Source organism: Oncorhynchus clarkii, chromosome 17 (assembly GCF_045791955.1).
Source record: "Oncorhynchus clarkii lewisi isolate Uvic-CL-2024 chromosome 17, UVic_Ocla_1.0, whole genome shotgun sequence".
Taxonomy (NCBI): domain Eukaryota; kingdom Metazoa; phylum Chordata; class Actinopteri; order Salmoniformes; family Salmonidae; genus Oncorhynchus; species Oncorhynchus clarkii.
In genome coordinates this window covers 57755618-57779649 of record NC_092163.1, presented here as the reverse complement: position 1 = coordinate 57779649, position 24032 = coordinate 57755618, and the positions used below count along the sequence as shown (strand labels likewise).

The 24032-nt window shown below is 44.5% G+C and overlaps 1 protein-coding gene across 2 annotated transcripts in view; it reads left to right on the top strand.

Moving 5' to 3' along the window:
- LOC139371166 (ephrin type-B receptor 2-like) overlaps nt 1-24032 on the top strand; it is a 150005-nt gene that overhangs the window by 45865 nt on the left and 80108 nt on the right. For both annotated transcript variants that reach the window (XM_071111298.1, XM_071111297.1), the window contains exon 2: nt 22773-22852. In XM_071111298.1, the coding sequence (XP_070967399.1) occupies nt 22773-22852 (80 nt within the window). The remainder of the gene's footprint in view (nt 1-22772; nt 22853-24032) is intronic.

Here is a 24032-nt window from a genome sequence, read left to right as displayed (position 1 = left end):
GTAATTTACCATCATTTCCCATTTAGACAAGTCCCCAGGTTCGCAACACTCATTGTGTGTGCACAACATCCCTCTCACAAGCACACAGGTACTCGGATATTCGCACACAGACACTCCAAATAGCATCCGCACCAAGGACCTCTGTCAATTTCATGTTGTAATGATATGGGTATTATCCAGTGCAATCTAGCAGTAAATTAATTACAAACCACAGTCCTCCTCTCCCCTTCTCTGCATTCCCTGAGTAAACGACCACAGTTGCACTGTGCCTTTCCCCAGGCTCTCCATGCCAAATATATATCACTTAGAGAGATGAAGGAATTCACCATTTTAAATTGAAGGGTTCTTCCTGCTTCTATTTAGAATGCGAGATCCATACTTTCAAACTACTCTGATAAATGTACAGTGTAAATGTTGGTAATTGTACATTTTAAACACAATAAAAGCACTTCGGAAAAACTTTTCAAAGAGACACTTTAAAATCTTTGAATGAGCATTCCTACTACCTTACACCTTCTCTCTTTCTATGTGGATGGATGGCATTTACACAGATGACATCATGCCTGTGGGATTTTGAGCAATATGACAGCCTTTCCAAAAAAGTCTGAGTTGCCAAGAGTTGCTGAGGTAATAGTTTCCTCCCAGAGAATCCTTTCACCTTGACTGTGACAAACCATATTAAGCATACAGTTGCGCCTGCAATGTGTTGGCATAAAATCTGAATATGCTAACTCTGGAAATGTATTAGTCTCCTCTATAAACAAGGTCACTTGTCATGTTTCTCTTTCAGCAGTAAATCCGCCCTTAAAAATGTATTTGGCCTCATACTGTAATCTATTTTATTTTATTGTAACTACACCTGGTCCAGTAAGTAGTCCCTAGAAATGTTAGAGATGGATGTTTTTAACAACATGGAAGTAGTGTAAGGCTGAAGTAGGTTTATAATTGATGTAATTGTAATTATTGATTAGTTATTGAGGGCAGTCTTCCAATTTTACAACAATCTCTCTCTCTCTCTCTCCCTCTCTCTCCCTCTCACTCTTTTTCTCTCCGTCTCTCTCTATCTTTCTCTCTCTGGTGCTGCTCCGTGTGGGTAGCTAGAAAAGCAAAATTAGGTCAAAATTAAAGGGAGAAAGGGTATGGTGTTTTGCACACACCACCTGCATGTAGCCGCCAGAGACCAGCTGACATAGAAACCTCCTCATACCAGTGCAATTCAATATTACACACATTATCAAAAAATGTGAAAAAAGTCTGGCGACCTGAGTGGTGAGCACACACGCAGAGTAACACACATACGCACACAAGGTCACAGAGATGGGCTGGTAAAATGTGTGCATCGTATGCAGGCACACACCCCGGCAGGGAGACTACACAGGGAAATGAATGCACCAACACTCTCCCAGATATAAGTTGTGAAAGCACGTCTTCAGGGGAATATGGCCAGCAATATCATCAAGGGAGGCCCACAAAATGTAGTCTGTCTACAAATGAGGATTCTCCTTAGTGCCACTCCAAAACACATGCTTCATATTTACAATGTCCAGGAAATAATGTTTTCCAACGCTGTCACTTCTTGATAATCGTTGTGCAAATACTAACGGCAATACCAAAGAGTAAAGTCAAGTAATTCTTTGAAAACAACACTATGGTCAATTTCCGCAACAACTAAGAGCGTTGAAGCACGAGGCTCAACTTCTCCTCTGTTTTGGTCCCGTGGCTACCACACTGTAACATTGCGAAGCGTACCCGTGCGCATGCGCAGATACTGTTTGTGACTGTGTGAGAGTGAAGTCTTGTATCTCGCTCATCTCAATATCTGCGATGCTGCTCATGGCAACATCATTTCGCTGAGTCTACCTTTAAATAAAAGTTTAATAAAATAAATAATCCTTTGGCTCTGTTCTGTAAGGTGCATTGAATATGAGAACTGTCTGGCAGCCTGGCAAGAGCTTCCCAGGAAATAATTGACAGAGAGAACACTGACAGGAAGCTTGAAACGTTTAATCTGAATATCACATTGTTACTCAGGAACATATTTGGATTGAGCACACTGTGATCTCTGGGCTTTGAAATTTTCTCTTGAACTGAAGTTTTTCTCATCAGGAAAGTTTCAAGCGAGGAGCAGTTCACAGGGGTGGTAAGGTTCTGAGTTGTAGTTTGAATTCACCCAGATACATTCTGTCTAATGAACAACCTTTGGCATACTTGCTCTTAGCTGTGGCCTGAGGCAAGCCTTTTCTCCCTGCTTCAGCAGCTCCGTTTCTTAGAGAAAAGCAGAGTCAATGTGTAACTAAATAGAAGGTTCAACGCCAGATTCATACGGACTGCTGCTCCAATAGAGATATGGACTACTCAATCTACTGTATCTGCCCTGGCTGACACCATGAGAGATCAGAGGTCCTTTCGTGTTTCACATCAACATGTTGACTAAATGGGTCATGATGGTTGGACACTGCTCCCATTCTCTGAGCATGGTACAGTGAGAGACATACACATTTGTGCAGATGTGGTTAATCATGGGGTGCTTTGGACAATTAGTAAATGTGTCTGACAGTAACCTCCATGCGTTAATCACAGTAAATTACACAGAAGAAGGCGCAGCACAGAGACTCAATTAACCTTTTAGCCTTCATCTCAATGTTGCGGATGGTGCTGGTATTCAGCAGAGAGCCCGACACCCTCTCAGGTCACCGGGGAGAGTGTGGCACCCGGTGCGAAGGCAGACGTGTTAGAGAGAAGTGTTCCCCGCTTTTTATCTTACAAGGCCTACCCTGACCCTCAAAGAATTGAATCCTTTGTGTTTGGCCTTTTTCTCACAGATTTTTCAGAAACCCCCAGCTGTTGTAAGATTTTTCCTTAATCAGTATAAGGTTGTAGCTGACCCTGTCACCTACCCACCAACACAGCCTCTCCCAGGAGAAATCAGGAAGCAGTGCTGGGTATCATAGCCAAGGACTCCTCTGTATGTGGATCAGTGCCAAACAGGGCTGTGTGGGTATGTGATGAGCAGTATCAATGCTAGGATTTGATGCATCAGTTCTCTGCTATTGAGCTCACTGCCTCACAATACGAGGCATCCTGGATATTAGTCTATGAGTTTGACAAGGCCCTCTCATCTCTCCACACCCTTTCTCATCACTTGTCACAACATACAATTTATCTTTGATGGATCATGCACATAGCCGCGGGAAGTAGTTTGGGGGTGTTGCAACATTTTTTTTAAATGGGGGAGGGTTTAAGGACAGATGTTATTGCTGGCGCTACAGACGGATACTTCAGCTAATACAGGACTATTAAAGGCCCAGTGCACTACTTTTGCGAGAACACATTTAATTTTTTATGAATTTCTAATTCTGATTTGTTCTACTTCCTGCGGCTATGATCGTGCATGGACACACACTGATACATTTACATATACTTTTAGTCATTTAGCAGATGCTCTTATCCAGAGAGACTTACACTGTCTGGCCTTGATTTGTTGTTGTCTTTAGATTTGTATGGCCTTGATTGTTGGTGTGAAAGGAGTTTTCGATTATAAGCAGGTTATAATGTAAAGTTCTACCAGAATAACTTTCTATTAGTACTGCTCTGAATTATAACCCGGTGGTTTTAAAACATATGTTACCCTACATAGTAGCCTACACCTCTCAGAGGTTTCTTCATCTCTGGCTTGGCATATGAGATCCCATCTAGTATTGAGTCTATGTGCGCTCTGTCACGGAAGGAATGCAGCAGCCTGGGCGACAGACCAAAGATGCTTGTAACAGAGGATATCAAATTAGTGCTTTGTAGTTCTACACTCACGTTTCACATTTTGCATGTAGTGCTTTTATTCAGTGTTGGATTTACAGCTTCCTCCACACACTAACACTTGCGAGCTGTTTTCTGGTAGGCATATTTTGAGAGAACAGTGGGATAAATGTACTATATATAGATGTAGTATTATTTCAGCTTTATTTAACCAGGTAGGCTAGTTGAGAACAAGTTCTCATTTGCAACTGCGACCTGGCCAAGATAAAGCAAAGCAGTGTGACACAGACAGCAACACAGAGTTACACATGGAGTAAACAATAAACAAGCCAATAACACAAACAAGTCAATGACACAGTAGAAAAAAGAAAGTCTATATACAGTGTGTGCAAAAGGCATGAGGAGGTAGGCAATAAATAGGCCATAGGAGCGAATAATTACAATTTAGCAGATTAACACTGGAGTGATAAATAGACTCCATAGTGGTTGAGTAATTCAGTTGTTGCCAGTGACAAGCCGACACAATAGTCTCTCTGTCCCATCCAGGACAGACTGTTCTTATCGGTTGATGCTGATGTTTCAGGATTGATTTGCCTGTGTTCAGCAGAGAGGCACCTGGCACACAAACAATGACATAGGCATGCAGCCTTAATATGTGCCCTCCAGTTTCTGACGGCCCAGTGACCCTGTGAGAACCGCTGGTCACATGACCAGGCTAGTCACGGAACGTGAGGGGCACAAGGGGGAACTCCCCCATCCTGGTCCTCTCCATTCTTAGACACGCTCAGCCACTCACAGGACAAACTGTACACAACCCCCCCCCCCCCCCCCCCCCCCACACACACACACACACACACTCTTGCACATACACACTAACACGCATGCATGCATGCATGCACACTGCCTCAGACACACTTTCACACAACCTGCACAAACACATTTGCCACATGTCCTCACAACCACAAACACTTATTAGAATATGAGCCTTTGTCATCTTTAGAGAGAACCTCTTCCGGGAGGACACTCTCTCTGGTCTAAACATGAGTTGATCCCTTAAGCCTGTGTCTCAAACATTCAAGGCTTTATGCATCCAGCCCTCCCTACGCTGTGTTCCAGCAGCCCCCTCCGACCCCCCTGGCCTGCTTGCCGCTCTGCTGGAATTCCTCGTGGATCACTGCCTGCGCCTTCTTTATTCCCATTCTGTAGCTGCTCCGACACCTGGCCACTGCCCTCCCCCTCTCCCCCCTCTCCCCCTAGCTCCTCATTAATCGGCCCTGATATTGATGGGAGGTGAATGCCAGCAAATCACTGCCTCTGAAGCCCAGATAGCCCTTCCCCCCTTCGTCCAGATACAGGCCTGATTTGCATGCCAATTGATACGTTTTTCTCTCAGTCTTTTCACAGGGCATTGCCCAGTAAGCCTGTGAATCGGCTCCTCTGTAAGTCCCGCTCGCTTTCTTCTTTTCTTTCCCATGTTGGTCTCATCTCTCCTTTTCTTCCAGTCCCCACTCACTCCCCTTTCGCTCTGTCTCTCTCTGTCACTTTCTCTCAACAGCTGATGGACAAAGTACCTGCACATGATTCATGAGATGTATTCTATCAAAGAAGCAGATAATTTTAATAATATGACCAGCTTCTGTCTAATATGTTATAGGACATTAGCTTTCTTTGTAATTTTGTGTGTGTGTTTGTGGTTTAGTTTGTACACAGTAAACAAAAACATGTCCTGTGCCTTCATTTGGCACCTGTTGATGTCCCTCTATCAGAGTTCTGTGGGCCCTTTGTAAGAAAGGTTGTCAGAGTGAAATGACAGAACACCCGATAGAGCAGCAATTAATAGACACACACACACACAGTTCCCTCTCTATCTCTCTCATTGAACGTTGGCATTGATGGCTTTTAAGAAACTCTTCACCTTTGAAATGGCTGTGGAAGAAGACTTCTGCGTGCCTTACAAACATAACAATGTTTTACTTGTGCAGTATTGTCAGCTTTTGTCAAGGCCTTTTGTCAAGGCCTTCCCTTCATAGGAACAATGACTAGAGATGTGCTTTGTAGAAATCCTCTCTCTGAAAGGCCCACTATGTGCTTCCATCCTAAGACAGAGCATATACCTATTCCTCTCGTTGTTGTGGATAGCCTTTTTTAAAAGACAAAATAAGTCTTTGTGGGACAGGTTTTTATAGAGGGTGAGTACCAGAGAAACATCCTGTTCAGACGAGGGTCAATCAATTGTCTTTGCTTAAGGGTTAGATTTAAGACCGAAGGGGGATTGCTTGTTTACATCTCTAAAATGAGATATGATTTTAGAGTTCTCATCTGTGCCAAAGCTAAACCAGGTGGAACAACCATGGATTACATTGTTGCCATTGACTACAATGTTTTCCAGATGGTGAAGTTTGGATAGCAATTCAGTCTCTCTGCCAGCATTACAGTGCTTTGAATACCTTGAAGCCGAGACATATAAACCAATGAAAATGTGGCTCAGCAGGTTTTTCCCTTTCGTGAGATCATCTTCTGTAAATCCCCACACAACAAAGAAAATTATTACAACAGTGAGAATGAACAACCCTTTTCTGTTGATGTCGACTTCGGTGCCTTTCGCGCCAGTAACCATAGAAACTAAAGATTGACTGGTTCTGGTATGATGACTTACAAAACCGTCCTCCATCCAGAGGCCTGGACAGATTGAACAAACAGATGAACTCTGTCTACCGGCCAATACTTCCTGATGTCATTGCGTTCAGACAGCAGTCTGGAAGAGCAGACGTCTCTTTTGAGCTCACCTATCAGAGTCAGGTTTTTGTGAGAAATACATCCCTGCCTTTACCCTCCATAGTAAAACCTCTACGGCGTGAAAGGGTCTATGAACACTGGCCTGTGCTCTGTTCTGCTTACACAGTCTAAACACCTCAAACTCAACTCTGGACCGCAAAGCCAGTTCCACAGCATTTTTCATTGTTCCTCTCTAATCAGGGACTGATTTTAGACATGGGACACCAGGTGGGTGCAATTAATTATCATGTAGAACAGAAAACTACAGTGTCTTGCGAAAGTATTCGGCCCCCTTGAACTTTGCGACCTTTTGCCACATTTCAGGCTTCAAACATAAAGATATAAAACTGTACTTTTTTGTGAAGAATCAACAACAAGTGGGACACAATCATGAAGTGGAACGACATTTATTGGATATTTCAAACTTTTTTAACAAATCAAAAACTGAAAAATTCGGCGTGCAAAATTATTCAGCCCCTTTACTTTCAGTGCAGCAAACTCTCTCCAGAAGTTCAGTGAGGATCTCTGAATGATCCAATGTTGACCTAAATGACTAATGAGGATAAATACAATCCACCTGTGTGTAATCAAGTCTCCGTATAAATGCACCTGCACTGTGATAGTCTCAGAGGTCCGTTAAAAGCGCAGAGAGCATCATGAAGAACAAGGAACACACCAGGCAGGTCCGAGATACTGTTGTGAAGAAGTTTAAAGCCGGATTTGGATACAAAAAGATTTCCCAAGCTTTAAACATCCCAAGGAGCACTGTGCAAGCAATAATATTGAAATGGAAGGAGTATCAGACCACTGCAAATCTACCAAGACCTGGCCGTCCCTCTAAACTTTCACCTCATACAAGGAGAAGACTGATCAGAGATGCAGCCAAGAGGCCCATGATCACTCTGGATGAACTGCAGAGATCTACAGCTGAGGTGGGAGACTCTGTCCATAGGACAACAATCAGTCGTATATTGCACAAATCTGGCCTTTATGGAAGAGTGGCAAGAAGAAAGCCATTTCTTAAAGATATCCATAAAAAGTGTCGTTTAAAGTTTGCCACAAGCCACCTGGGAGACACACCAAACATGTGGAAGAAGGTGCTCTGGTCAGATGAAACCAACATTTTACTTTTTGACAACAATGCAATACGTTATGTTTGGCGTAAAAGCAACACAGCTGAACACACCATCCCCACTGTCAAACATGGTGGTGGCAGCATCATGGTTTGGGCCTGCTTTTCTTCAGCAGGGACAGGGAAGATGGTTAAAATTGATGGGAAGATGGATGGAGCCAAATACAGGAGCATTCTGGAAGAAAACCTGATGGAGTCTGCAAAAGGCCTGAGACTGGGACGGAGATTTGTCTTCCAACAAGACAATGATCCAAAACATAAAGCAAAATCTACAATGGAATGGTTCAAAAATAAACATATCCAGGTGTTAGAATGGCCAAGTCAAAGTCCAGACCTGAATCCAATCGAGAATCTGTGGAAAGAACTGAAAACTGCTGTTCACAAATGCTCTCCATCCAACCTCACTGAGCTCGAGCTGTTTTGCAAGGAGGAATGGGAAAAAATGTCAGTCTCTCGATGTGCAAAACTGATAGAGACATACCCCAAGCGACTTACAGCTGTAATCGCAGCAAAAGGTGGCGCTACAAAGTATTAACTTAAGGGGGCTGAATAATTTTGCACGCCCAATTTTTCAGTTTTTGATTTGTTAAAAAAGTTTGAAATATCCAATAAATGTCGTTCCACTTCATGATTGTGTCCCACTTGTTGTTGATTCTTCACAAACAAATACAGTTTTATATCTTTATGTTTGAAGCCTGAAATGTGGCAAAAGGTCGCAAAGTTCAAGGGGGCCGAATACTTTCGCAAGGCACTGTAGCAGGCTCCGGGCCTCGTAGGGTAAGAGTTGAATACCCCTTGTCTAAACCAATCAGTCTTTGAGCTTTTGAGTCAGGTGGGAAACACAACTAAAAACACTTATGTGTTTTAGCTGTTTGGGAGATAAGTAAAGCAAACTGCTCTGTCATCTTAAGTGACTGTAATGACTGAAAGCAAATAGACGACAGGGCTCTGCACATCTCACAATCAGCATGTCACATTCCAAACAGAAACAACACAAAAAACCACAGAGCTACTCTGGACCTTGGACAAGCCAGGCTCTGTTTGTTTACCTCACGTTTTACAATAAACCTTTATCTACATTGTAAGTCCAACGGCGGTGTCTGGCCTCCACCGCCGTGTTCCAAGGCTGATTTTAGGTGACAGAAGTGTTGTTCAACAGGCTAACAGCAGGCCATGCCTGTTTTTCTACAGGAACCTCACTCTACGTTTGGTCTGGTCCGCCCTCAGAGTTAACCCTGAGTCTTAGTGTGGTTTGTGGGGGTTGAATGCTCTCCTCTGATTGTTACAATGGACAAGGACATACAGGCATATACTATTATTTCCCAGAGCCATAGATTTGCCTTCCCCAATTTGAAGAGCTTTATAGACACACACATAGAGTCACAGACAAAAAACATGCATGCAACCAAATACTACAACCACATCCTGCCTAAATGACTACTACTATGTAGCACTCACAACTGTAGCCATGAAATGCTTTGCAAGGCTGGTCATGGCTCACATCAACACCATCATCTCAGAAACCCTGGACCCACTCCAATTTGCATGCCACCCCAACAGATCCACAGATGACGCAATCTCTATTGCACTCGACACTGCCCTTTCCCACCTGGACAAAAGGAACACCTACGTGAGAATGCTATTCATTGACTACAGTTTAGCGTTCAACACCATAGTGCCCTCCAAGCTCATCACTAAGCTAAGGACCTTGGGTCTGAACACCTCCCTCTGCAACTGGATCCTGGACTTCCTGGCGGGCCGCCCCAGGTGGTGAGGGTAGGCCACAACACATCCGCCACGCTGACCTTCATTCGCGCAAAACTGAAAGCGCGAACCACTGCTTTTAATCAGGGCAAGGCAACCGGAAACATGACCGAATACAAACAGTGTAGCTATTCCCTCCGCAAGGCAATCAAACAAGCTAAGCGTCAGTATAGAGACAAAGTAGAGTCGCAATTCAACGGCTCAGACACGAGAGGTATGTGGCAGGGTCTACAGTCAATCACAGACTTCAAAAAGAAAACCAGCCTTGTTGCAGACCCCAATGTCTTACTCCCAGACAAACTAAACAACTTCTTTGCTCGCTTTGAGGACAATACAGTGCCACCGACACGGCCCGCTACCAAAACCTGCGGACTCTCCTTCACCGCAGCCAACGTGAGAAAAACATTTAAATGTGTTAACCCTTGCAAGGCTGCCGGCCCAGACGGCATTCCTAGCCGCATCCTCAGAGCATGCGCAGACCAGCTGGCTGGTGTATTTACGGACATATTCAATCATTCCCTATCCCAGTCTGCTGTTCCCACATGCTTGAAGAGGGCCACCATTGTTTCTGTTCCCAAGAAAGCTAAGGTAACTGAGCTAAACGACTATTGCCCCGTAGCACTCACTTCCGTCATCATGAAGTGCTTTGAGAGATGAGTCAAGGATCATATCACCTCCACCCTACCTGACACCCTAGACCCACTCCAATTTGCTTCCCGCCCCAATAGGTCCACAGACGACGCAATCACACTGCACACTGCCCTAACCCATCTGGCTTAGAGGAATATCTATGTAAGAATGCTGTTCATCGACTACAGCTCAGCATTTAACACAATAATACCCTCCAAAACCATCATTAAGCTCGAGACCCTGGGTCTCGACCCCGCCCTGTGCAACTGGGTCCTGGACTTTCTGAAGGGCCGCCCCCAGGTGGTGAGGGTAGGAAACAACATCTCCACCCCGCCGATCCTCAACACTGGGGCCCCACAAGGGTGCATTCTCAGCCCTCTCTTGTACTCCTTGTTCCCATCTCAATGATCAAGTTTGCAGACGACACTACAGTGGTAGGCTTGATTACCAACAACGACGAGACGGCCTACAGGGAGGAGGTGAGGGCCTTTGGAGTCTGGTGTCAGGAAAATAATTACACACAACGTCAACAAAACAAAGGAGATGATCGTGGACTTCAGGAAACAGCAGAGGGAGCACCCCACTATCCACATCGACGGGACAGTACTGGAGAAGGTGGAAAGTTTGACCTTCAACACGGGGGCCCTTCAAGTGTGCGTGCTTAATTATGTTTGCCGACAACACAATGGTGAAGGCCTGATCACTGATGAGACAGCCTATAGGGAGGAGGTCAGAGATCTGACAGTGTGGTGCAAGCACAACAACCTCTCCCTCAATGTGAGCAAGACAAAGGAGCTGATCGTGGACTACAGGAAAAGGGGGCCGAGCACGCCTCCATTCACATCGACGGAGCTGTAGTGGAGTGTGTCGGGAGCTTCAAGTTCCTTGGTGTCCACATCACTAAGAACCTATCATGGTCCAAACACACAAAGACAGGTGTTGTCGTGCCCTCTTCACGACTATTCCCTCTCAGGAGTCTGAAAAGATTTGGCATCCTGACTGCTTGCATCACGGATTGGTCTGGAGCTACTTGGCATCCGACTTCATATTTATTTTTTTGCACTGACTCTTGCACTCTCTTGCACTCTCTTTTTATATAACCTTTATTTATCTAGGCAAGTCAGTGAAAAACAATTTCTTATTTTACAATGACGGACTACCCCAGCCAAACCCTCCCCTATTAACGCGGACGATACTGGGCCATTTGTGCGTTGTCCTACGGGACTCCCGATCACAGCCGTTTGTGATAGTACTGAGATGCAGTGCCTTAGACCGCTGCGCCACTCGGGAGCCTACTCTCACTGATACTTCAATGACACTCCAACACACACACACACACACACACACACACACACATGCATATTGTCACACACACACACACACATGCATATTGACACCACACACACAAACAATCTTGTACAGCTAACCTTGTGGTGACACACAATTCGGTCCCGTTCAAAATCCTATTTTCCCTAACACCTAACCCATACTCTTACCCTAACCCCAACCTTAACCCTAAACCTAACCCTAGCTCCTAACCCTAACACTAATTCTAACCTTAATTCTAAGAAATAGCATTTGAGCTTGTGGGCACTAACAAAATGTCCCCAGGTGGTCAAATTCTTGTTTGTTTACTGTTCTTGTGGGGAAATTTGGTCCCTCAATTACACACACATCTATGCATAGTCACTTTACCCCTACCTACAGTACATATTACCTCAATTACCTTGACTAACCGGTACCACTTCTATACAGCCTTGTTATTGTTATTGTTTTTCTATTTTTCCTTTTATTTATTTAGGACATTTTTCTTATTTACTTTTTTACAAAATTAAAAGCCCATAAGTTAACATTTCACAGTAAGGAATAGCTGTTGTATTCGGCGCATGTGAAAAATACAATTTGATTTGATACTGAGGATTTCAAGGAAAATGGTTGTGTGGAGGAGCTAGAGTGCAGAATTATTGAGAAATTGTGTTTTCTCTGGTCTGGGATTACTCTATTTTTTTGATGTGGTACAGCACCGGCCCAGTTGGTGTGTAGGTGTATTGGAGTTCTCAGCACTCAGTAATGTGAGAGAGTACAGACACTTTAAGTGGAAAAATGTGTCTGGTGAGTATTGTGTCTTGTAAACATAGCCGGGTCCAGCTGAAGGGAGTGCTGCTGTGCTGTCCCAGGCAGCTCAACTTAACCCTGTTTATAACCATTCAGAGCTGGCCACCATGAACCCATTAGCTCTCCATCTCTGGCCCACAGGTGTCCAATGTCTCGGATAGCTGTAGTTAATGTTCGTTTAGTGTTAGGAGGGCCTTAAAATTCTTTAATGGTACACACTTTCCATTGTGCTATGCATTCAGTGATGGAGAGGATGTTGATGGCAGGGATTTGGGGTGCCGGTGTGTGGAGTGATATTTGGGTTAGTGTAGAGGCATGTCCTGGCTGTGTGTCTTTATGCTAGGCTCCACAGACAGGAGTAATGGTCCCAGCAGTGCAGGACTAGACCCACTGTGGAGCCTGTCTCAGAGCCTGAGCTTTATAGAAAGAACCCTGGGAGGCGTGACCGGTCATAACTCTTCCACAGACAAGAGGACGACTAGCTCATAGGCCAGGAATCTGAAGCAGGTCTGCCATTCCTCTGTTCCCTGATACGTGTGGTCCCCAGGTCCAGGGGGTCCTGGTAAAACGGTCACGACCGTGAGGAGGTACACTCATCTCCTACTCGGTTCAGGGAACTTAAGGGAGGTGGGCTGGATATGGAGCGTCTCAGAGAGCCGTAACAAGCCTGAGTGTTAGGAGGCATGCAGGGAGGGAGGGTGGAGGGAAGGGCTATCCACCTGGAGCTTCTGGAGTCTATCTGCTGCTAAGCATGGCCTCATCATTCAGTCACTACACCAGCCATGCAAAGGCGTGCACTCAAACACACACAGGCACACAATCAATTATGCACACACACACACACACACACACACACACACACACACACACACACACACACACACACACACACACACACACACACACACACACACACACACACACACACACACACACACACACACACACATACATACATACACACAGGAATCCATTAGACACACCCCACAGACACTCTGTAATCCCCCTCTCTTTATAGGAGGATGTATGGTCATTATCCGTCTCTAGCCATTTGTCTGTCAGGTGATTCATACAGGCCTCCCCACATCTTTACTATTTCATATCCGTCTTGTCCCCTTTTCATGCTCATGTTTGATTAAAGTCTCCATTAACATTCTTCTATTGAAGATTACACCACACTGGGGTGAGTAAATATATAGGCTAGCTAGACCATGCTATTGATTATGCAGCAGGGAAGGTGGGGATGGGGATATCATGCAGACAGAGATCTAGCTGATGGCTTTCCTGGCAGACAGACTGCATTGACTGGCAATGGATCAACTCCCCTAGTTTGACCCTGTGATGCTCACACATGAAATGTCACTGCTCAAATTCCTCAGCACTGAAACTACACAGAAAGGGCTGAAGGTTTAACATGGCAATCTAGAGCATATGCAATTATTGTGATTCATATTACTGAGATGAGATTTAAGGACAGAGTGGTGAGATATTCTTGTATCCTTTATCTTGTAATAGTTGTGCTACCAGATTATATTAGTTATACTTGATGGGATGGTTATGGAAAATGAATTGAGGTTATTTGAGTCCCCAGATCTCGGTAATCATCCCCTGTGATATTTAGCTTTTACATTTTCCTGGAGGCTCCTTGCCATACAACAGACAAGGGCAGCTGTTGCCAATCCCTAACACAGGCAGGCACAAACACGCCTAGGGGTTTCAAACAGCAGGATGCAAAGTTTCTTATTAATCTCTGTTCCCTGATATGTGTTCTTTTTATGGATCCGGATACCAGTGTTTTGGTTTGTTGCCAATGTCTCAAACAGTGAGAGTAAACAGTATGTGAACTCAATATGCTGGCCATGATAATCTCCCACTCTTGTGTCAAGTCTTTTGTTCTTTTGAAGCCTCTTAGTAGGATACGGGGCCAATGCCTGTATTCCCGCCCCACCCTTTCATAAATCTTTTAAACACACGTTACAGTAGGGAAGCTACACATTACAGTGTTGGGAAAGCTACTCTGAAAATATAGTTGACCAAGCTACCAATTACTTCACACTGGAAGAAGTTAAGCTACACTAAAGCTACCCTTAAGAAAAACATACTTAAAGTTCATTTGAAAAATAAGTTCACTACATTCAAATGACTTTGTGATAGTCTAAATTATCTGAATCGGAAATGTCATGGACTACAAATTGCAAGACAGGTCACCCTGGGGTCAGATGTTAATAGCAAGAACATATCACTCTGGGGTCAGATGTTAACAGAATGTGTAATTGACCCTATTGAACGCAAAAAAATGTTTCAAGTGAGAATTTGCAGGTTTGATGCCAAAAAAGAACAGACATTCACCCATATTTTATTTCCCTAAAAGAAGTGGTGTGCTGTTCCGCTGCATAGCAAAAAAGTATTTAACTACTGGAAAAACAATCAAGATTTTAATTTAGTTGAACTACCACCAAGATACTGCAAAATGTAGTTACATTACTAGTTGAATAACATGTTGTTCACTACTCCCCAACACTGGTTATGGTATTTGTTGTAGATACAAGCTACACATAATGATGTGTTTTTATTTCCCCTGTGCCCATTTTAAGCACATGCCAGGTAAGGCACAGGAAATTGGAGAAACTGTCAGTTCTTGGGATTCAAAAAGTATTGACTTTGGAGGCAAGGCTTAATAATGTGTCACGTTCTGACCTTAGTTCCTTTGTGATGTCTTTATTTTAGTATGGTCAGGGCGTGAGTTGGGTGGGCAGTCTATGTTCTTTTTTCTATGATTTGGTATTTCTGTGTTTGGCCTGGTATGGTTCTCAATCAGAGGCAGCTGTCAATCGTTGTCCCTGATTGAGAACCATACTTAGGCAGCCTGTTTTCACCCTTGAGTGGTGGGTGATTATTTTCTGTTTCGTATCTGTACCAGACAGAACTGTTTCGGTTTCATTTCGTTCTCTTGTTGGTTTTGTATTTTAGTGTTCTGAGTTCTATTAAAGAATATGAACACTTACCACGTTGCGCATTGGTCCTCACCTTCTTCCACCACAGACAACCGTTGCATAATGGTGTGTAAAATCACTGTAATTTTAATTTCAATGTTATTTTCACGTGTCCTTATTTCCCACTTAATTTTTCCCCAAGTCGATTGATAAACGGCCACAATGAAGCAAGCCCGTCTCTGCGTGAGAGGCAATGACTTATTTTACATACCATGAATAATTCACATGTCCGGGTGAGTCACATATATCATTAAACAACAAAGTCAGAAGCCCCATTTACAGTTCATGTAGCACTTAACCTAGAAATGATACACCATTTTGTATATCAATGTTGAATCTAGGAAACTACTGTAGGTGTCAAGCATTCACAGCATGCTGTATACATTTGTTTTTAAGATTACCTGCTTCAATCGCTTTAGCCAATCAATAAATAAGGGACTTGTGCCTAGAGACAAACATCAGAGTATCATAAATTAATCACATTTAACCCTTAATGTCCAGGACAGTGACTCACATCCTGCATGGCCCAGATTTAAATACATATTCAACCCGATATGAGGAGAGTGGAAGCTCAGAAGCTTAGTCTCACACATTTCCATCTCATGCATATTTCAGGTCAGGCAGAGAGCTGTGGGACATAGCAGGGTGTTGTAGTACAACGGTTACTCTCTGACAGCCAGAGAAATGGTCCATCTGGACTTCCTTCTCTCTATCCACCAGGCTATAAAGCCACAGCCCCCAGCTCCAGCCCCAACTCCAGCCCCAGCTCTAGCCCCAGCCCCAACTCCAGCCCCAGCTCCATCCCCATCTCTAGCCCCAGCCCCAGCTCCATCCCCAACTCTAGCCCCAGCCCCAACTCCAGCCCCAGCTCTAGCCCCAGCTCTAGTTCCAGCACTAGCCCCAGCCCTAGCCCCAGCTCCAGCCCTAGCCCCAGCCCTTCCCCAGCCCCAGCTCCAGCCCCAGCTCTATCCCCAGCTCCAGCCCTAGCTCCAGCCCCAGCTCTAGCCCCAGCCCCAGCCCCAACTCTAGCCCCAGCCCTAGCTCCAGCCCTAGCCCCAGCCCTTCCCCAGCCCCAGGTCCAGCCTAGCCCTAGCTCCAGACCAAGCTCTTCCCCAGCTCCAGCCTTAGCTCCAGCCCTAGCTCCAGCCCTAGCCCCAGCCCTAGCTCCAGCCCTAACCCCAGCCCTAGCCCCAGCTCCAGAACTATCCCCATCCCCAGCCCCAGCCCTATCCCCAGCCCTATCCCCAGCCCTATCCCCAGCCCTAGCTCCAGCCCTAGCCCTATCCCCAGCCCTAGCCCCAGCTCCAGCCCAGTGACATGGAGGACAGGACCAGGTCACCAGGTCTCCACTCCTTAACTGATAAGGATCAGGAGTAACCCTGGTGCTCAGAATGATCATTTTTGACTACTTTAAAAGCTCTTAAAGGATGTGGAATAGGAAGTAAACTCAATTGTTTGTCAGTCTAATGGCTCGGAGTGACATTGACTGGTTAATGTGAAGGCATTTTAGAGGGGTCAGGAATAAACCAGAGTCAATCTGGAGTACTTTACCCATCTCTCTGTCACCTACACAGACAGTGTCAGAGCCATTTCACTGATGTAATGCATCTCAGGCCTGCACATACATAGCTGACTTTCTGGCAAGGCTTTGAATCTGAAATGTTGAAACAGAGATCGGTTTTCTTTAGTCTCTGAGGCGTGCTCATAATCTCATAGCACAGACTTGGAGTGGAAGGGGAGACAGCCCTGCCGTAGCCCTGGTTCACTTGATTGATCAGGTGGTGACCATTCTTCCTCCCCATTTACTGTTGAGGTTGATGGTTCTCAATTCACAGTGGAGCACTCAAATCATTGTGAAATATAGTGTCTTTCAGAACTAACTACATTGTAATGTGCAGTGAAACTGTGTGCTAATGATGTGCCTACAGTTACTGCTAATAGCAATAGCACACTCGCTGGATGCATGGAAAGAATACTACATTCTGAAAAGATTGGCAAGCTAGCTCACAGGGGTGTTGTAATCCATGATGATGTAAGACAGGTTTTGGAAAATGATTTAGTATATTATTTTGGAATAGTTGGAAAAACCCTTTAACATGGGAGCTAAGCATATCACTGATGGTGTGTTTACAAACTTTGTTTACAAGTTTGTTTACAAAGTTTGCAGCCATTTTTATCTCAATATTAAATCATTTCTGGACAACAATTAAGTATCTTTCTGTGACTGTTTTCAATTAAAGTGGTCAAAAAGAAACAAAAATAGCTTCTTAGCAAAGAGCAATTACTAGGACTGTCTGGGAGTGGGGCGGGGGAAACTGAAAACTAGCTGTTATTTGCAGAGAGGTTTGTAACTCTCTTTCTCATTGATCTAGCAACTCATTTACCACCTGGTGTTGTCATTATCATAATTTTCACAATTTCACAGTATTATTCCAACCTCATAGTGTGGAAATATATATAAAACACAGGAAATCACGTTTTTGTCTGTGATTGGCCTATAAAGTTACGTGGTATAATGGACGTACTGAAAAAGGGTCAGGAGTATCTATTATTTTTGTCATCCGGTAGTTTGACACATTTACTTACGGAAACAATCAAGTATTTTTGATTAGATAATCTTGTGATTTAAATTGGCTTTTTTAGAAAAGGGTTAAGACTGGAGAGTATTTGGATGAGTGATTCAAATGAGTGCATAGAGGACTTGACCTAGAATATAGTTTTTGCTTGATTATCTTTTTAGTTTTTGGTCATTGCTCCTTTTCCAGGCTGACAGGTTATTATATTGAATGATAACACAGTGAGCTCTGTAAGGATTACTGTAGAACATCCTGCCTGAAGCCCAGGGGAATGCTATGCTGTATCATTCTGTCAGCAGTCAGAGTGCTCCACGTACTGTGTGGTAACATATTTCACAGGGCACCGTCTGCTGCCAAAATCAACTGCCCAACTTCCTCTCTTTCCCTCAGAGCAGGCCGAGATCCCCAGCCTCAGCCGTGTCCCACTCAGTCCCACCTCATCACTCCCCGAGCCCCTACATCATCATCAGAACCCCAGAACCGGGCATTGCAAGACCCAACAATAACCCCCAGTTACCCATAAATCTCCCTGATAGAGTGATGTCTCTCCAAAGACACATGTTAAAGTGCACCGGATACTCAGGGCGGCATGCCAAGCCCAGTTTGACTCTTTGAAAAAAGTTGGGGTTTGGGCTGATGCCACCTCATCCACAAAGCCTGTTTCATTGTAAATGCAGGATTACTGATTCATTTACCGCACAAGGACATGTTGTAATGTGGTGGAGGGAGCCCCACCTAATGGACCCTCCTTGTGTTGAAAGATTTCTGAGACGGCTCGGGCTCAAATGAAACCGAGCACTCTACTTGTTATTCTGTCCAAAATGCCATACAGTAGCAGTCTGCGTCCATCATTATGGGCATCAGTCTTACCTCAGCACGGGCAGTTTTTCCAATGCCAGTGCCCATGAATGTAGGCACATTTCTTAGCTCTGTCCACAAGAAGACTGCCCTCTGTGGTCTATGGTATTAGCTTATAGACATTTTGTTCATATAGCTGTACCGCCATCTATAATCCACATTTACCATTAAATATAGCCTATGATTCCAGGTGTTTAATGACATAGAAGTTCATTGAGTTTTACACACCACAGATTTGGTGAGAAAAGCCCTGTGGTGCTGTAACCTGCTATTTCTACCGTGGTGGGAAAGGAAGTATAAGTGGCGGCTTTGATGTAGAAGTCAATGTTGAATGATTTGCTCCATAGAGGCTAGGCTATAGTACAGTTATCCTGGTGAGGAGGATAAAAGAATATCACCCCTGCAAGCCACTACATGCTGTGTTTTGGAGGTCAATCGCTTCTTCATAAATACCCTCAGTAAACTATAGACATAGTTTTGATACAAGCCGGGTTTTGCCCATATTGAAGCTGGCTAGAACTATAACAGTATTCTACATGGCTGCTCCGCGCTGTTGTTCTGCACTATTTTGACAACACTTGCTGAATATTCATGCTTTATGACATGAAAGTACAGGAATCGATTCTTTAAAATTAAAAAAAAAAAATACAGTATAGTCAGTGAATTTGTGACAGTGAGTAGTGTGTGTGTGTACCCCTATGTGTTTGTGTATAAGTGTTGTAGAGACAGGGATCTGCATCTGTTTGGAAGTCTCCACTTGTTGCCTGTTTCCTGCCTGGTGGAGGGCAGTGGGAGCTGGGAGATGAGATGGTCCACCCTGGAGGAGGGAAGTGGGAGCTGGAAGATGAGATGGTCCACCCTGGAGGAGGGCAGTGGGAGATGAGATGGTCCACCTTGGAGGAGGGCAGTGGGAACTGGGAGATGAGATGGTCCACCCTGGAGGAGGGCAGTGGGAGCTGGGAGATGAGATGGTCTACCCTGGAGGAGGGCAGTGGGAACTGGGAGATGAGATGGTCCACCCTGGAGGAGGGCAGTGGGAGCTGGGAGATGAGATGCTCCACCCTGGAAGAGGGCAGTGGGAACTGGGAGATGAGATGGTCCACCCTGGAGGAGGGCAGTGGGAGCTGGGAGATGAGATGGTCCACCCTGGAGGAGGGCAGTGGGAACTGGGAGATGAGATGGTACACCCTGGAGCTGATAAGGAGAGCTCCCTCCCTGGCATCCATCAGTCAGACTGCCATGCTCAACACTACACACCAATTGGCCATCCATCTCTCAAAGCCTGACCTCCTCGCCTCAAGTTAAAGCATACTCACACTGCACCCACCCAAATCAAGCACATGTGTGATCAAACACACACATAGAGCTCTATTGCGGGTCACCTGTCTTGTCCTGTTATTTTGTGTCCTCTGTTGCATCCCCTGTTCTGTAGACCTGGAGGGGAATCACTGTGCCTGGATTTAAAGGCTTGGCAATGTACCAAATTCACATACCTTGAAAACCTACTCTATGAATGAGAATTAATTGTATTTTCACTTGGTCTCGAAGCACTTTACTGTGTGTGCAGGAAGCTTGGCTCGTCCACCACCATTGTGTATTGCCCATCTGCTAACGAGGCGTGTAATACATTTGGAACACACTGCTCTGCAAATAACCTTCTCATACACTTCTTAGAAATAGAAGTTATACCAGGTACTCCTCCTTTTTTTGTAATTAGAATGTGGCTGCCGACCAACCAATTACCACTGCAATAATCCCAGGCCTAAAAGCGTCTTGATCCATGTCAATTAATGTGCGTATGTGTTCTGGGGCTCATTTTGTTAATGGGCTTGTGAACAGCTGCTCTTTCTAATCTTAATGTAAAATGTGATGGCATTCTGTGGAAAGCTGAGAGGCTGCGGCTGCATCGACTCCTAGCTCTGAGAAGTGTTGTTGAAGCACCGCTGGCCCCTCCCATTTGGCCCCTCTGTAACTTCAAACAGCTCTCTCAGGGAGGTTTTAGATCAAGACAAAACCCTCCTTGCTTACTCTCAGGAAGTGTTCTAGGAAGTGCTCTTAGGCCTGTAAGCATTTCTAAAACTCCCAGGTCTCATTGCATATTCATGCACCTTCAGTGTTGAGGCCGAGTCTGTCTAGTAAAAATAGACAGCCATATTGAAAAGTTGAAGGTCTCACATCCTCCATGTGCTCATATAACTCTGAAATATAGCTGGTTACCTTTGACCCCCCAGCTGAGCCAGAGGCCCAGGCTGGAATGTGTAGTCACCTCCAGACCTCAGTATAAACAGTCAGTCCTGGTCTGCTGGCTTCTCCAGGCTCCATTGCTGCCACACCATTCCCTGTTCTGGCCCAGAGGCCTCTCTCCACTCTGACTGGCCACTCTCACCTCATCTCCCTGATTAATGGACAGTGTGTCTGGCTGAGTGGCCATGCCCTTCCACTGTGCTGCCTGCTGGGAGCTTGAGGACTGATGACGGGGTTGAACAGTGCTGGTGGTGATTCAGTGAGGTACGCTCGGTACTGCAGTAGGTAATGAATTGGTGTGGCTGCCTGCTATGAAGTCTAGTCAGCAGGAGGGAGAAAGGTGATCAGTCTTTCTGGGTAAGGTCCTACTTGTCCAGCGTGTGGGTCTCTGATGGAAGGAAGCAGGTGTGTGTGAGCCTGACTGAGGGAGTGGAGGGAAGAGAAGTGGGCCGTCTGTGTTCACATATCAGGGGAATTCACTCCTTCCCTCCCTGTCTCTAAACCACCACACTCCCTAAACCACCACCAAGGGGTTCATCATTCTCACTTTACTCCCCAGCTAATTATCATTATCATTACGGGGGATAATTACCATTTCACTGCCTAACACCCATGTAGACTGCGGAGTCGCGCAAGGTTATCAATGGCAGTACAAACGCAGCCTCCTCTGCCTAATTATACGATTTGGGCTTTGTGATAACTGAATTGGATGTGAAATGTGCTATTATGCTTTGTGTATATTGGTGAGGCTCTGAGATTCGGCAAGTTCCTAAAAATACATTTGCGGCATGTGGAGCCTGTTAATTAAAAGCTTTGGTTTCCTCTGGAATATAAAGAGGAAATCCACGTGTTATGAAATGCGGGAACATTCTAAATTATATTGGGTGCTTTTCTCTTTCTTGTGTGAGTTTAGCCATACTGCACTGTGGAATCAGACCACCCGGATCATTAGCCCGATAGTCCTTTTTATCCAATTTCCGAAAGGGAACTCTGACATCATACAGAATGCATTTTTAAAATACTTCTAGTTTTTACTGAATATCAAATACATCTTTGAAAAATAGCTTTAGACTACCAATCACCAACAGTAACTTATGGTTAGTAGCTAGCTTGTCGAGAGGAGTTACATACATCTTTCTTTGCCCTTTTGGAGTTGCAGCTGATGCCTAACACCTGATGAATGTTGTCTCCATCTGCTCCAGCTCAACACTGGAGCTGCGGGGCTAATAAGCAGGGGAAATTCATTAGGCCTGCAGCACCCTCCTTCTCCCCCCCTCCCTCTCCCCTCTGTGTCCCGCAGAGAGAAGGCTCTGAAGGACAGCCTGCCTGGCCTGCCTCTGAAATTTCATTGGCTGGCCACAGAGGACCGCATGACAAACAGGAGACATATCTCTTTGACCCTAATTACCAGAGGTGTTTTTTTCCCCACCAGCTAATCCAGCTCGTTTAGAGTGCGCTTGCCCCTCCAAGCCAGGGGGTAGAACTGAAGAAGCATGTGCCTGTTGAGTGGAAGTTGACCTATCATGTAGTAGCTTGGTGGCTGTGGTAGAGTTGACCAGGTTCCAGTGAACCCAGTGATCTGTTCTTTTCCATGTGGATGGTCACACTATGCCCCTCTGTTTACTACTACTGCATGTAGCCAAAAATACCCGGGTCTCAAACAAAAGCATTGCCATCTTTGACATCTTTGAGGGGATAATGGAGGTATCTGGAAATATACCATCTACAATAGGAGTATTTTTGAGACTGAAAAATTAAGTATATTTTCATTGCAATGAATCAAAATAATATCTGATCAGGGTTTGAATGGATGGACTCATTAATGGACTCCCATCTTCGCCTATGCTCAGCTGCTGTACATGTGCACTGCTGCTACTGTATATTGTTTGTTTGAAGGAAGTTGTCTGACCGCCCTCTCTCTCTCCTCCACAGAAACACTAATGGACTCTACCACAGCGACAGCTGAGCTGGGCTGGACAGTCTATCCCGTGTCAGGTTCCAGTGACAACAGCGTGAGTGTTACCTCATCATCTACTTGATGTCATTGAATTTTCATTTGAGTTACTTGATTAACTCGATTGCTGATTTATTAATTTGCATGCAAGATGCAGCAATACTACAGTACATTACATGTTCAGTTAATTTAAGATCCTTACAGATACACTTTGGTTTTAAAGGTCCACTGCAGTCAAAAATGTGATTTTCTTGTGTTTTATATATATTTCCACACTGAGGTGGGAATAATACTGTGAAATTGTAAAAATATGATAATACCCTTTTAGTGTAAGAACTGTTTGAAACCACCACCTGAAATTTCAATATGTTTTGGTGGGATGGAGTGACATCACTAGGTGTTAAATTAGGTAATAGACCAATAAGAAATAGTTCCAAACCTCTGCCAATAACAGCTAGTTTTCAGGTTTCCCCTCCCAACTCAAACCACTCCTAGACAATCTTAGCAAAGTTCTTGCTTGAGAAATTGCTCTTTTTTAAGAAGTTATTTTTGTTACCTTTGTCCACTTTAATTGAAAACAATCATAGTAAATGACTTAATTGTTACTCAGAAAGATTTGATATTAAGACAAAAACGGCTGCATTGGACTTTTAACACCCAAAAAAAAGGATTATTTCTCCCTACTGTTTGGTGTCAAACTCAAGTTTATCAGGAAATCTGCCCTGACTGCTGTGACAGATGTGGTACTGGTAGTATTTTCATTTCTCACTTCAAGGTCAAAGGCCAGTAATATCTCAGAAAGCTCTCTCCACAGTGAGCCAAGTCTTTGTAAGAAAGAACACATCGTAAAGCTGTGCAGAAATCACGAGAGAAACTGTAATCCAAATTTAACAGTGGGCTTTTGGGCTCTTTTAGAAAACATCTTCAAGCTTTTTGAAAAATGATCTCCCTCTCTCTCTTTGCAGGGGAGAGGTTTTGAGTTGGTGTTAAACTTTGCCTACTGGTGCTTTAAAAAGAAAGAAGTTCTGTAGAGGTCAATTGGGACCCATAGTATTGCGGTGGTCTTTAATATTAACTGGCTACATGCTTGGTTAGGTTTACCTTGAGTTAATGGTCTCCACTTTCTCCACTTTGACCTGAACTGCCCCCACTGCACCACACAATCTAGCCTTATGAATGTCATATTGTACAATCATAAATACATTGCTAATTACTTCTGTTCATATGCAAGGCATGAA